The 16,697-nt window shown below is 44.2% G+C and overlaps 1 protein-coding gene across 1 annotated transcript in view; it reads right to left on the reverse strand.

Moving 5' to 3' along the window:
• STK39 (serine/threonine kinase 39) overlaps positions 1 to 16,697 on the reverse strand; it is a 451,027-nt gene that overhangs the window by 74,954 nt on the left and 359,376 nt on the right. Inside the window, exon 16 of the mRNA XM_088474896.1 lies at positions 12,755 to 12,823. Coding sequence (XP_088331022.1) covers positions 12,755 to 12,823 — 69 coding nt within the window. The remainder of the gene's footprint in view (positions 1 to 12,754; positions 12,824 to 16,697) is intronic.

A 16,697-nucleotide genomic window follows, 5' to 3' on the forward strand; every position in this document is an offset into this window, starting at 1 on the left:
GATGACTGCTGTCGTACTTCATCCTCCTCGCTAAGGACTGTTGGAGGGTCAATTGTTTAGTAAAAGTAGTGGTGTTCCTACTTCCTCTCTGGGATGATGAACGACTCCCAGCAGCAGCAACAGCAGCAGCGGCAGCAGTAGGTGTAGCAATGCAGGATCCTCCGTAGGAATCCCGGATAGGAGAGTCAGTCATGCCAGTGACATGGCCTGCAGGACTACTTCCGATCCTGACTAAGGAGGAAATTGACGAGGAGGGAGTTGACGGTGTGGTTTGCAGGTGCTTGGATACAACAGGACAACGGGATTTAGGTGTCCCTGGACTGCTTACGGTCTTAGCCAAAGTTTCTGAACTTGACAGTAACTTTTTATGAACGTGCTGCAGGTGCCGTATAAGGGAGGATGTTCCTAGGTGGTTGACGTCCCTACCCCTACTTATTTCACCTTTACATATGGTACATATGGCAAGACAGTTGTTGTCCGGATTTGGATAGAAATATTGCCAGACCAAAGAGGTGGAATGTTTGGTCTTCTGCCCAGGCATGATCGTGATGGGCTTTTTCATCCCACGGACAACAACTGTCTCCCCCGGAGCCTGATTTAAACAAACCACATCACCATCAGAATCCTCCTCGCCAACTTCCTCCTCAGCGCCAGCTACACCAGTATCCTCATCCTGTTGTACTTCAACAGTGACATCTTCAATTTGCATATCAGCAAGTGGACTGTGGGTGCTCCTTTCAGCACTTGCAGGGGGCGTGCAAATGGTGGAAAGAGCCACCTCTTCCCGTCCAGTGCTGGGAAGGTCAGGCATCGCAACCACCACCACACTTGGACTCTCCTTGGGGATTTGTGATATCTTCTTAGAAAGCACAGTTCTTCGCTGTGCTTTTGCCAGCTTAACTCTTTTGATTTTTTTAGTGGGAGGAGGGCTTCCATCGTCATGTGAAGCTGAACCACTAGTCATGAACATACTAGGGATCGACCTTAGCCGTTCCTTGCCACTCCGTGTCGTAAATGGCATATTGGCAAGTTTACGTTTCTCTTCAGCTGATTTAAATGTTTTTTTCAAGGTCATTTTCCTGAACTTTGTCATTTGGGATTGTATGTGCCCTCTACTATGACATTGGGCATCGGCCTTGGCAGACGACGTTGATGGCATGTTATCGTCTATGTCATGACTAGTGGCAGCAGCTTCAGCACTAGGAGGAATTGGTTCTTGATCTTTCTCTATTTTATTTTTATCGGAGAAAGTTTGGTCCTCCATTTATGTTATATCGATTTGATATATACGTGCGGCTAAACCCAGAAAATAATTTTTTTTTTGGTTTGGACTGGAGTGTACTTTGGGGGTTACAGCACCCTTTAACGGTCAAGCCAGCCGGCCCTTTACTTATGACACAGGCGCACTCTTGGCACTACTTTGTTGATGCACGTGCAGCTACTGCGCACACAATTCACAAACACAGAAAATAATTTTTTTTTTGGTTTGGATGGAGTGTACTTTCGGGGGTTACAGCACCCTTAACGGTCAAGCCAGCCGGCCCTTTACTTATGACACAGGCGCACGCTTGGCACTACTTTGTTGATGCACGTGCGGCTACTGCGCACACAATTCACAAACACAGAAAATAATTTTTTTTTTGGTTTGGACTGGAGTGTACTTTGGGGGTTACAGCACCCTTTAACGGTCAAGCCAGCCGGCCCTTTACTTATGATGACACAGGCGCACGCTTGGCACTACTTTGTTGATGCACGTGCGGCTACTGCGCACACAATTCACAAACACAGAAAATAATTTTTTTTTTGGTTTGGACTGGAGTGTACTTTCGGGGGTTACAGCACCCTTAACGGTCAAGCCAGCCGGCCCTTTACTTATGACACAGGCGCACGCTTGGCACTACTTTGTTGATGCACGTGCGGCTACTGCGCACACAATTCACAAACACAGAAAATAATTTTTTTTTTGGTTTGGACTGGAGTGTACTTTGGGGGTTACAGCACCCTTTAACGGTCAAGCCAGCCGGCCCTTTACTTATGATGACACAGGCGCACGCTTGGCACTACTTTGTTGATGCACGTGCGGCTACTGCGCACACAATTCACAAACACAGAAAATAATTTTTTTTTGGGTTTGGACTGGAGTGTACTTTCGGGGGTTACAGCACCCTTAACGGTCAAGCCAGCCGGCCCTTTACTTATGACACAGGCGCACGCTTGGCACTACTTTGTTGATGCACGTGCGGCTACTGCGCACACAATTCACAAACACAGAAAATAATTTTTTTTTTGGTTTGGACTGGAGTGTACTTTGGGGGTTACAGCACCCTTTAACGGTCAAGCCAGCCGGCCCTTTACTTATGATGACACAGGCGCACGCTTGGCACTACTTTGTTGATGCACGTGCGGCTACTGCGCACACAATTCACAAACACAGAAAATAATTTGTTTTTGGTTTGGACTGGAGTGTACTTTCGGGGGTTACAGCACCCTTTAACGGTCAAGCCAGCCGGCCCTTTACTTATGACACAGGCGCACGCTTGGCACTACTTTGTTGATGCACGTGCGGCTACTGCGCACACAATTCACAAACACAGAAAATAATTTTTTTTTTGGTTTGGACTGGAGTGTACTTTGGGGGTTACAGCACCCTTTAACGGTCAAGCCAGCCGGCCCTTTACTTATGACACAGGCGCACGCTTGGCACTACTTTGTTGATGCACGTGCGGCTACTGCGCACACAATTCACAAACACAGAAAATAATTTTTTTTTTGGTTTGGACTGGAGTGTACTTTCGGGGGTTACAGCACCCTTAACGGTCAAGCCAGCCGGCCCTTTACTTATGACACAGGCGCACGCTTGGCACTACTTTGTTGATGCACGTGCGGCTACTGCGCACACAATTCACAAACACAGAAAATAATTTTTTTTTTGGTTTGGACTGGAGTGTACTTTGGGGGTTACAGCACCCTTTAACGGTCAAGCCAGCCGGCCCTTTACTTATGACACAGGCGCACGCTTGGCACTACTTTGTTGATGCACGTGCGGCTACTGCGCACACAATTCACAAACACAGAAAATAATTTTTTTTTTGGTTTGGACTGGAGTGTACTTTCGGGGGTTACAGCACCCTTAACGGTCAAGCCAGCCGGCCCTTTACTTATGACACAGGCGCACGCTTGGCACTACTTTGTTGATGCACGTGCGGCTACTGCGCACACAATTCACAAACACAGAAAATAATTTTTTTTTTGGTTTGGACTGGAGTGTACTTTCGGGGGTTACAGCACCCTTAACGGTCAAGCCAGCCGGCCCTTTACTTATGACACAGGCGCACGCTTGGCACTACTTTGTTGATGCACGTGCGGCTACTGCGCACACAATTCACAAACACAGAAAATAATTTTTGTTTTGGTTTGGACTGGAGTGTACTTTCGGGGGTTACAGCACCCTTAACGGTCAAGCCAGCCGGCCCTTTACTTATGACACAGGCGCACGCTTGGCACTACTTTGTTGATGCACGTGCGGCTACTGCGCACACAATTCACAAACACAGAAAATAATTTTTTTTTTGGTTTGGACTGGAGTGTACTTTCGGGGGTTACAGCACCCTTAACGGTCAAGCCAGCCGGCCCTTTACTTATGACACAGGCGCACGCTTGGCACTACTTTGTTGATGCACGTGCGGCTACTGCGCACACAATTCACAAACACAGAAAATAATTTTTTTTTTGGTTTGGACTGGAGTGTACTTTGGGGGTTACAGCACCCTTTAACGGTCAAGCCAGCCGGCCCTTTACTTATGATGACACAGGCGCACGCTTGGCACTACTTTGTTGATGCACGTGCGGCTACTGCGCACACAATTCACAAACACAGAAAATAATTTTTTTTTTGGTTTGGACTGGAGTGTACTTTCGGGGGTTACAGCACCCTTAACGGTCAAGCCAGCCGGCCCTTTACTTATGACACAGGCGCACGCTTGGCACTACTTTGTTGATGCACGTGCGGCTACTGCGCACACAATTCACAAACACAGAAAATAATTTTTTTTTTGGTTTGGACTGGAGTGTACTTTGGGGGTTACAGCACCCTTTAACGGTCAAGCCAGCCGGCCCTTTACTTATGATGACACAGGCGCACGCTTGGCACTACTTTGTTGATGCACGTGCGGCTACTGCGCACACAATTCACAAACACAGAAAATAATTTGTTTTTGGTTTGGACTGGAGTGTACTTTCGGGGGTTACAGCACCCTTTAACGGTCAAGCCAGCCGGCCCTTTACTTATGACACAGGCGCACGCTTGGCACTACTTTGTTGATGCACGTGCGGCTACTGCGCACACAATTCACAAACACAGAAAATAATTTTTTTTTTGGTTTGGACTGGAGTGTACTTTGGGGGTTACAGCACCCTTTAACGGTCAAGCCAGCCGGCCCTTTACTTATGACACAGGCGCACGCTTGGCACTACTTTGTTGATGCACGTGCGGCTACTGCGCACACAATTCACAAACACAGAAAATAATTTTTTTTTTGGTTTGGACTGGAGTGTACTTTCGGGGGTTACAGCACCCTTAACGGTCAAGCCAGCCGGCCCTTTACTTATGACACAGGCGCACGCTTGGCACTACTTTGTTGATGCACGTGCGGCTACTGCGCACACAATTCACAAACACAGAAAATAATTTTTTTTTTGGTTTGGACTGGAGTGTACTTTGGGGGTTACAGCACCCTTTAACGGTCAAGCCAGCCGGCCCTTTACTTATGACACAGGCGCACGCTTGGCACTACTTTGTTGATGCACGTGCGGCTACTGCGCACACAATTCACAAACACAGAAAATAATTTTTTTTTTGGTTTGGACTGGAGTGTACTTTCGGGGGTTACAGCACCCTTAACGGTCAAGCCAGCCGGCCCTTTACTTATGACACAGGCGCACGCTTGGCACTACTTTGTTGATGCACGTGCGGCTACTGCGCACACAATTCACAAACACAGAAAATAATTTTTTTTTTGGTTTGGACTGGAGTGTACTTTCGGGGGTTACAGCACCCTTAACGGTCAAGCCAGCCGGCCCTTTACTTATGACACAGGCGCACGCTTGGCACTACTTTGTTGATGCACGTGCGGCTACTGCGCACACAATTCACAAACACAGAAAATAATTTTTGTTTTGGTTTGGACTGGAGTGTACTTTCGGGGGTTACAGCACCCTTAACGGTCAAGCCAGCCGGCCCTTTACTTATGACACAGGCGCACGCTTGGCACTACTTTGTTGATGCACGTGCGGCTACTGCGCACACAATTCACAAACACAGAAAATAATTTTTTTTTTGGTTTGGACTGGAGTGTACTTTCGGGGGTTACAGCACCCTTAACGGTCAAGCCAGCCGGCCCTTTACTTATGACACAGGCGCACGCTTGGCACTACTTTGTTGATGCACGTGCGGCTACTGCGCACACAATTCACAAACACAGAAAATAATTTTTTTTTTGGTTTGGACTGGAGTGTACTTTCGGGGGTTACAGCACCCTTAACGGTCAAGCCAGCCGGCCCTTTACTTATGACACAGGCGCACGCTTGGCACTACTTTGTTGATGCACGTGCGGCTACTGCGCACACAATTCACAAACACAGAAAATAATTTTTTTTTTGGTTTGGACTGGAGTGTACTTTCGGGGGTTACAGCACCCTTAACGGTCAAGCCAGCCGGCCCTTTACTTATGATGACACAGGCGCACGCTTGGCACTACTTTGTTGATGCACGTGCGGCTACTGCGCACACAATTCACAAACACAGAAAATATATTATTTTTTTAGCACTTGGGGGGAGCACCCCTGATGGACAGAGCACCCCCTGGACAACACTGCAGCACTCCTTTAGGACTGGGACACTGCACAGGACTTTGGAGTGGACACAGCCCCTATGGAGAACTGACTGCACAACACAGTCCAGCCAGCCCCTATGGACTTTGAAGTAGTGGACACAGCCCCTATTAACAACAGCAGCACAGCACAACACAACCAGCCCCTATGGACTTTGAAGTAGTGGACAACAGCAGCACTACACTACACTACACTACACAGCCCTAACTCCCACCCTCCCTCTTCACTGTCCACAGCCGAGTGAGAAAATGGCGCCGACGTGGGTACCTTATATAGGATCCAAAACCCGCGAGACTCGGAAGGCGGGATGATGACGTTTTGCCTCGATTTCAGATCCGAGTCAGGCGGGAAAAGTCGAGCCTGATTCGGATCGGACTCGGATCGGGGGGGCTCGGGGGGGTTCGGATTTCAGAAATCCGAACCCGCTCACCCCTAATATATATATATATGTGATCCTTATTCATAAGGAGAACATGGTATAGAAATTGAGAGCTTATAATAGCAAATTCTTATTTCTCCTTTATTTATATATCGCACATAAAAATGCCTCCCTTGGGACAGATTCCTCTAGTATGGAGTAGGTTTTCCGATTGAATATTATGTATTAGCACACTTAATATTTACAATATTATAATATATTTCCTGATCTCTGCTATATATGTTGCTCTCTAATGGTATATTATATGTAGTGGAGTGAATTTTAGATGTTTGAATTAAAAGGTATGTTTTAATTTAGTGCACCCAATAGTGACACACTTTTTCTCCTTGTGATATGTAATATACTTTGTTATACTCCAGAGTTTTGACTATAAAAATTATAATAAAAATATTAAGAAAATATTATAAATATCTTCTTTGTATTATTCTAATCACTTTTATAGTCAAAACTCTGGAGTAACAAGTGTATGGCAGGTGAGGCACTGCCTCCCTTGTCTACCTTTTCCGCACAACCCTGATCAACACCAAATTTCCAGCACTATATACTGCTGCACCTTTGTATAATGCCCACATGAACTCTCGGGTTTATATATGTATCTGTAAATATGGCAAAAAAAAGGTAAGTACAACTAACCCTATTCTACCCTCTAACCCTCCTTTAGGGGTGCCTAACCCTTACCCCCCCCTGAGTGCCTAACTCTAATCCCCCCTAAGTGCCTAACCTAACTCCCCCTTCCCCGCAGCCTAAACCTAAGTCTCCCGGGAGGGTTGCTTAAACCTAACCTCCCCCCGGGGGTGCCTAACCCTAACCTTCCCGGGGGGTGCCTAACCCTAAGTCCCCCCGGGAGCTCCTAACCTAACCCTCCCTTCCCCCGTGGCTGTCTGCGCCCGGCTTACCTTCGATAGGTATGCCGGGTGTTGGGCTCCCGGCATAGGTCTAATGACAGGCGTCGGGATTTCGATGCCTGTCATTAGTACCTTGCCGGGATTAGACAGTCGGGAAGCCACCAGTCGGCACTGCGACCGTTGGCTTCCTGACTGCATCCCGGTCCACATTCTGGATATTCAGCTGTTCACTTCCATCACTGACGATCGAGGATTGCATATTTAACAGAAGATAGGGCCAATTAATTCAACAGTCATAGGGGGAGATGTAACAAACCTTAGAAAGAGACAAAGTGGAGAGAGAGAAAGTAATAACGTACCAACCAATCCGCTTTTAACTGTTATTTTATAACCTGTTGAAAAATGACAGAAGTTGGTTGGTTTGTACTTTATCAGTGGGTGAATCAATGCTATGCACATGCACACAGCATCTAAATAGTACAGGGGTGAGCCTGGGGACAGTGCAGCTCAGGGAGCGCTGGGTACAACCCCAGAGTGACGGGAATGGGGCGCACTGCAAGGCCACGTGAAACAGTGTCCCTCTTCCTACTCCCAGATGTTAAAGACCTATAGATGTTTGGAGAATAAGGGGCCCAAATAAACACAGTTTTTGAGCTACTTCTAGCTTTTAAGTATGTCCTGCCTTTAGAACAGTGTTATTTCTATATTTGGGAGGGGGGTCTTGGAAAACAAAAAAAGAGAAAGGGGCCTTGAAATAAATAATTAGGAGTTCATGAATGGTACTGTACTAGTTCACAGCTTTATTGAGCAGGTCTGTCCATATTGACCACTCATGTGTGTCACTAATTGGCTATCCACTCTAGGCAAGAGCCAGGATCGTGCCGCATGTGGCCAGGTGTCGGCTATAAAATCCTTCCCTAGTAAGGTAATGAAGAGCAATGCTGGTATTCTTCAGATGGGTGACATTGACATTATAGGTTGGAGGTGAAATGAAAATTAATTGTGACAGTTTTAGATCAATGGCAGGCTAGTTCATCTACTAGTTATCTGATAACCAGCAGCCCATTTACAGCACTGTCTGACTCATTTATCATGGCATTTGCTAAACACAAGATTGAATGTAAGCTGAGTTTTGTTTCAAGGTATTAACAATGCTATGCCTATAGTTTGTGAAAATGTATTTACTGCATTGCTCTAGAAAGGCCTGATTATTGTATTTTAGTAACCATATATCAGCACCGTATGTTATCATCACACAGCACAGAAGGTAATTCAACTCAACAAATGTTCCTTGTTATCAGCAAACCCTGAAGCACAGGTTATATCCATCTTACAGTATATGATAAAAAAAGGTAGTAAAGCCATTAACATACTGTATTCCTGAGCTCAAGGGAGCCAACTTTTGATTTGTACAGTATACTGATCATATTAAAATACCACACATGCACACATATGTATCCATCTGTACACATAAGGCAGCTGATGGTGTATTGGCCGCGTGTGCGCTCAAAAATGAAGCTCTAAAAGCCGCATGTAAAAAATAGTGTTCTTACACCCAAATGCTTAGGCCTAGGAATCACAAGATACATCCAGATCTACATCATCAGTAGCAATGCGACAGATTTACAGTATGTCAGGCATACATAGTCCCAGGTACACTTATACAGCCAACTACAGTAGTACAATCAATGATTACAATAAAAGTTATTTCTTGTACAAGGAAAGTCTTTTTTCTATTTGGTTTAATTGAAAAAAGTGATAATACAGCAGGAGAAATATTCGTTATTACATATGAATAAAAGTAGCAAAAAAATTCATTTGGATACTTTCACATAATCATATAAAGCACAATTAAATAAGAAAGCACCTATAAGCTACAGAGGGGAATTTACATTCAGCCAATCAGAAACGGCTGGTGGCACAGTGTTTAGCATTGCAGCGTCACAAGGCTAGGGGCATGGGTTCAATTTCAATCAGGGCACAATCTGAATGGAGTATATATGCTCTATACAGTGCTTATTTGGTTCTCCTCCGGTTGCTCCAGTTTCCTTCAGCACTCCAAAGACATACTAGAAGGCTAGTTGGCTTCTAACAAAATGAACTCTAGTGCATACAGTACTTATCTACTCTACTGGAACCTTCGGATAGAATCATGTCATTTTGACCCCGCCCCCTCTTCGTAAACCAGCAATTTGTGGTACTATGATGTGAGGGTGTGGGGTCTAATGATGAGGAGTGATCAGCCCCACCATCACAAGTCATCAGCAAGTCATCTGTGTTTCTCTCCAAGGGGAGAAAAAAAAGTAGACAAGTATACTCCAGTGCAGTGGCAGCGCTAGGGGGTTGAGGGTTGTGGGCCGCACCAGATGGCACCATCCAAGGGGGTGACACCAAAATAGCACAGCAGCTCTGCTATTTTGGTGTCACCCCCTTGGATGGTGTCACCAAGCTTTTGGTAACCTCAACCCTATTTGATCCTTAGTCCTTATAAAAACATAAAATTTAACGGTATACAGTGGCGTATCCATAATGGGTGCAGTCTGTGCGGGGCCCCGCACCGCACACCCTGCACCCATATTTTTTTTAACTTACCTGTCCGTGGTCCCGCGTCAGGTGTCGAAGCTGCTCAGAACACGGGAAATGTTGCCATTTTTCCGGTGTTCTACGCATGCGCAGTAGACTCCGGGCACACTGTAGTGCCCAGAGTCTACAGAACGCTGGAAAATGGCCGCTGCGGCCATGTTTCCTGCGTTGTGCGCATGCGCAGTAGACTCTGGGCACACTCTAGTGCCCGGAGCCTACTAATGCTCTGGGGGCTGGCCAGCCGCATCAATTGGCTGTCGGCCTCCAGGGGGAGAGGAGGGGGCCCCGCACGGGGAGTGCACACGGGCTCCCCTCCTCTGTTAAGATGCCCTGATGGTATACATATATACATAGTATATACACACACACATATATATATATATATATATATATATATATATATATGCACATTTGCAACTTTGTATGTGTTTAAAACTAATTCCTATGCAGTTAAAGTTGCAGCCCAGCGGCTTTAGTATATTGTGTGTGTTGTTTCGCTGCATCTGCGATGTGAATAAGATGTATACTTTTATGAAACATGTGATACGCTGCACCTCCTTGAGTGTCTCAGTCATTCTGGCACCACTATTATCCAGTTCTCTCTGGTTCACTTCTTATAAAACTAGACATTATCTAGAACAAATACTTTTCATCCCTGTATCTGAAGGTTTGGTCTTTGCATGGTTTATTATACTGTCTCTATTGCAAGTAGTAAAAATACACATAAACCATAGCCTTGGTGCTGACCACAAATGGCCTTGAAAGTAATTGGTTTCTATCTTTTTGAAATTACTACATAGACACAAACCTATAAACATGGGAGATAAAACATCATAAACAACATACTATTTATGTATCACATATAAACAACATTTACTAAGAGGAATTTATTTTTTGTTTTCACTCTCAAAATTAGACTTAGCCTACTCTGTGCCTCATTGGCTGTGGAAGCAAAACAACCCTAATGGTGAAGATGATAATATATGATGAGAACAGGACGTGTTGTTGAGTTTTATGCCTCATTAGTATGCTTTTGTTGCCCCCATACCCCCACAGCTCCATTGCTCCAGTCTCCACCAGAACCCATCTGTAGAAAAGAGATAGGCTTGTTCTGTAGGCTGAGTAGCTACAGGCTACCCCGTACTGTGCTATGGTCATGCCTTTGCACCTGGAACAAGTCCAAGACCCGTTTCCCAGCTCAAAACGAGCAATCGACTCCACACGGAGGTTTAAACAGCTGTCAGCAAGTAGGTTTGCTGGCCCTGCATATCTATACCCTCGGCTAGGCTTTAAAAGTTGTTTTATGTAGCAGGGACAAGCTTGAAGGCATCCAAGCCACAGTGAACAGAAGTGAATGTGACACACTGTGAGATCGTATTTGCATGTCATTATCCAGAATGCCTGGCTGCAGAACTGTATACTGCAGGATTATGTGTTGGAAAAGATTTTTGCATCTATCCAACACACAGGGAACTTTGTAAACTTTGAATTATTAATTGAAAATCAAAACTGTATACGGCCATGCTGTAAGGGAAAATATAAAATTGCTAACAGCATTCGTACAATGCTCATCTGTGTTTCTTTGCATAAATTCATCCCAAACCTAAAGAAATTGTACAACCTTCAATGTGGCCTCTGATTCTTCTGGCTGAGTCAGTGAAAAATAGGATACTTAGGCCTAAATTTACATATTTACGAATGTCTTTCCACCATTATATGCCTCTCAGCCTTCCATGACCTTCTTTTCCCATTATCTGCATATACAGCCAATGACAGAGAATGACTTAATATGGTCCTAGAATAATATGATATGCAAATGACCAAACTTGCGATTTTTAAGCCTGGTATATCGGAAACAGGCATCTAGACTTGTTTCACAAGGTGAAGGCTGATTTTTTTTTTCTCTAGTTCAAGTCTTTGTTTTAAACAGAACAACTATAGTCAGGAATCCCTTAATCCGATCAGCCAATAGCAAATTTTTTTCCACGTTGGTCGCTTTAATTATATGCCGGCCAGAGATAGTTCCAATGAATATCAACATTATTTCACATGGTTTGTTTATATTATGTTGTTGGGTCATGTTTGAAAGGGATTTGTAATGTTTTTTAACCCCCATTTGGACCACAATTATCTCATAGAAGGAAAGATTTTGTTTTCAATTTAAACTACATCAGATCATATTTTTTTTAGTCTTTTATTCAATAAATTTTACTTGAATATTGTGGTTTTTTTTATCTTTTGGGATAATGGGTAAAGGGTCTTAGGGACCTTAATGCTGGGACAACTGGGATGGTCAAATCATCGGGTTTACATACATATCTGAATAACAAGAACAGAACACAACAGTAACAACAACGAAACACTGCAAAGCGATAATAGACTGCTAATGTAAGAAAAACACTTACAAAATATTTTCTCCAATGGCTTCATTACTAATAATGTCACATTATTTAGGACAACACTGTTCTGGAGGATGGATGTCACAATAACACTAAAAGGCAAGCTGCTCAAACAATTACCTCAATGGTTCTGTTACTGGATGTGAGAGGCTGTGTACTATAGCTACTAACCGCTCTGTTTTCAAAGCAAAATACAGCAAAAAGGTTAAAGTTACCATTTTAAAATAACTCTTCCATATCTGCAGTAAAAGCTGAATTATATGACTAAAAAAATCAAGATTAATGGGACGATTAACCTATCTAGCTGCTTGTGAAACCTACAAAGACACGTACTCTTTATAAGGTTGCGACATTTGATGGAAGCAAAGCAGCCCAGTAGTCAGGCGTATGGGCGCAATAATTAGACTACTGTATAAATGCTAATGCATGTTTCATTGTTTGAAGAAACACCTTCTGTTTTGTGCTTCAAGACCGCAACATCCTATGGCAGCGTTTGCTGCTGGTGGATTACACTGAGATATGAGGGAGGTTAAATGTAATTATTTCCATGAAATGCTAAAGTAATCATGTAATAGTTCCAAGAAAGAAATGTCATTTACCTATAACTACATCATGACCGTCCACAAGGCCTGCTGAGAAGAGCTCCTGCGAAACACCATCTGCTGTATCTTTGGAAATAGAAAAGACAGCATATATAAATGATACCTTCAGGACAATGCATGATAAAAAATAATTCAGGTAGTATTACATGTCTATTTCCCCATAATATTAGCTATAGGATAAAAATGTTAATCACTCATTATGGAGGTGCAATGGAGCAAATCAGCATAGCTGTAAAAAATTGCTACGTTATATATACTTCCACCATCATTCCAATTTTAATATCTACAACTCTATCGGGGAGATGTATCAAATCTTGGAAAGAGATAAAGTGGATTGAGATAAACTACCAACCAATCAGCTTCTAACTGACATTCTACAGGCTGTGCTAGGAAAATGACAGTTAGAAGCTGATTGGTTGATACTTTATTTCTATCCAAGATTTGATAAATCTCCCTCTATAATATGAATAATGATAAACAAAAGTATGGAAAATGGAGGTGCTAATGAGGAGTTGAACGCAAGTCAGTTTGTGGGGCGTCTCTTGTGTGTTTTCATACTCGGGGGTCTATTTACTAAGCAGTGTTAGGAGACAGAGTGAAAAGTGATAAGGTGCCAGCCAATCAGCTCCCAGCTGTCATCTCACAGGCTGTGTTTGAAATATGACAGTTGGGAGCTGATTGGCTGGCACCTTATCACTTTCTTATCACATTTCACTCTGTTTCCTAACACTGCTTAGTAAATAGACCCCTCGGTTCGCTCTGCAACCAAGCATATGCACACCAGGAGGGGTAAAAGAAACGATTGATGATCTAGGTAGACTAGAGGAGTGGTCAAGAATGTGACAACTACAGTTTAATGCCAAAAAATGCAAGATCATGCACTTGGGTCTCAAAAATCCAAAGGCTAAATACAGTATTAATGGCACTATACTGGAAACTACTGAAATGGAAATGGATCTAGGAGTTACTATTGCAGGTGACTTAAAGGCAAGTAAACATTGTAACAAAGCAATGAAGAAGGCAAGTCAGATGCTTGGTTACATAGGGAGAGGAATCAGTAGCAGAAAGAAAGAAGTGATAATACCACTATATAGGTCATTGGTACGTCCACATCTCGAATACTGTGTTCAGTTCTGGAGGCCATATCTCCAGAAGGATATTAATACATTAGAGACTGTACAAAGAAGGGCAACTAAAATGGTGCAAGGTCTACACCACAAAACGTAACAGGAAAGACTAAAAGATCTTAATATGTATAGTTTGGAGCAGAGAAGGGAAAGAGGGGACATGATAGAAACGTTCAAATATATAAAGGGTTTTAACAAGGTAAAGGAAGGAGACATTCTTCAAAGAAAGAGAAGTATTTGACCAAGAGGGCATGTTCTGAAACTGGAGGGATGTAGGCTCAGGGGAAATTTGAGGAAAAATTACTTCACGGAAAGAGTAGTTGACAAGTGGAATAGCCTCCCATCAGAGGTGGTAGAGGCTAAGACAGTAGAGCAATTTAAACATGCATGGGATAGACATAAGGATATCCTTCAGAAGAAGTAAGGATCAATAAGGGTTGAGGTAACAATATGTTTAAAATGGGGCAGACTAGATGGGCCAAGTGGTTCTTATCTGTCGTCAAATTCTATGTTTCTATGTATGGGCGATGCAGGATTGTACACCTCTCAGGCACATCTACACCAGGTACAAAATACTCTGCTCCTGGTCTTCCCTCTTCATTTTATGTCTGTAGTCCCTTTTGTTAGCACTCTTCTAATTAACTAATCAGTTCAACACAGGTGACTACAATCCTAAATTAAAAGGGTAGACCAGGGGGAGAGTATTTTGTACCTGGTGGATGGGGTCATGTTGGATTTCATGCATCTGAGTCGGGGTAACTGGGCTGCAATGTGGCATTCCCACATAGCCAAAGTTCACAGAGGTTGTGCCTAGAGAAAGCGGGCTACGCTGAGCTGTTTGTAGGCATTAATACATCCGTTTCGATAAGGATCTTTTGCAACAGGGATAGGGCTGGTGGAAGTGCGCAGTGATAATAGGGGTGGTGGACAGCAGAACCGGCTCGACGTACGTTCAGTGTGCGTGCGGCCGCACAAGAGCGCCAGGTGGCCGTTGCAGCCGCACAGTGCAGAATCCAGCAGCCCCCGTTACTTGGCCCGCTCCAGACTAAACCCACCTTTCCATTGGCGTTATTGGTAAGATAAGGGGGAGGGATCGGGAAAGGGAAGAGGGGGAGTGAAGAATGGCGCTGGGTGCCGAGACACCTAGCACCGGCCTTGGTGGGCAGTGATGTGTACAACTCGGAATACAAGCTAATATATGCATGTAGTTCTGTGCACATAATATGGGACCAATTACAGCCAACTAGCATTTAACTTTGTATCAGCCACTCAGTGCTTATGACAGTGTAGTCTTTACTATTATTGCTGGGAAAGGGGCAACTATCATCTAGGAAGGAGAGGCGATTACTAAGGGTTCCCCCTGCATTTGAGTCCCCTGTACTATAGAAATAAACCACTCATTCGCACTACATATTCCCTAGCACTGTGCAATCACAGAATTCTATTCATGCTCTTCAGTAACCAAGGTAATAGATGAATAATTTGTGAATTCTATTTGCATATAATTGAAGACAGAAGTATTATTTCTAATCTGGAAAGCCAGCAATGACATTTTAAGATTGAAATCATAGGTCAGGAATGGGGGAAGATTTTGGATAGGAGTATAATGTAAATGGACTGCTCACAAAAAGTAAGACATAAAGATTATTTATTTAAGGATAATTCAACTTCTGTCTCAACAGTGGCTAGACACTATTGGGCTGTGTCTGAGTTGGGAATATAGCAAAAAAGTATCTTTGCACCTCGGTAAAACCATGCTGCACTGCAGGAGGGGCAGATGTAAAATCATACTTGTCTACCCTCCCGATTAGTCCGGGAACCTTCGTGCTGAATCGCGTCATTGTGTAGCGGGGGCGGGGCCAAAATGATGTGATCGCATGCCCCTGCTCACAAATGACAGTAAGCTGTCCGGTCCCACCCCCTTGCACCGACCACGCCCCCTGCCATGCTGATCTGACAGCTCCCTCTCGGAAAAGGTAGCCAGAATGTCGGCAACCATGTGTAAAACAGAGATTTAGTATTGGGAGCTCAAATCTAATTTGCAATGTAAAAATAAAACTGTCCAGCATTTGTAGGCTACATGTTAAAGCAGCCAGTATTTACCTTGCAAGTAAAAAATAAAAATATATTTGCACCCCAGGCAATGGTTTGTTTCAGATACATGGTTACTTAGTGTTTTTTATTTTTTGCTTTGCTCCCAACTCAGAATCAATCCCTATAAATGGAGTATACATTATTGCTGAATGCTGTGCGCTGTGCATTCACGTGTATGATATATACAGAGCAGGGACGTGCAGTCAGGGAAGGTAGGGAATGCAGAGCCTCCCCTGTCATAATGATTAAAATAATACAAAGAAGATATTTATAGCACAGATTCGGTGTCATAAATATCTGCTTTGCATTATTCTAATCTACAGTAAAAATCAGTTGGGAAGCAGTGAGAGCGCTGCCCCCCCCCCCACAGACAATAGAAAAGTGGCTGATGAGGGGGCGGGGCCATGCCACGGGCTGTAAAAGCCCATTGAAAAAATAGGGGAAAGCAGCACCTATACAGGTGCCTCATTGACAGGGACGTGCTTTCAGCCCACACGATAGCACGCCCCTGTCTGTCAGGCAGATGTGATTGGAGAGCGGATCTATCACTGTCCAGTGATGGATCCACTGTCTTCACTGGGTGGATAGTGGACACTGCTTTCACTGGCTGGGATGTAGCGGGGACACGGCGGAGGTGTGGGCATTGGCTGTGGTGGGATCCGGCGTACACAGCTGGCATGGCGGCAGGCCTGGATCCAAGAGGATCCAGCCCTTGCCAG

This window comes from Taudactylus pleione, unplaced genomic scaffold (assembly GCF_031769625.1).
Source record: "Taudactylus pleione unplaced genomic scaffold, aTauple2 ptg000156l, whole genome shotgun sequence".
Taxonomy (NCBI): domain Eukaryota; kingdom Metazoa; phylum Chordata; class Amphibia; order Anura; family Myobatrachidae; genus Taudactylus; species Taudactylus pleione.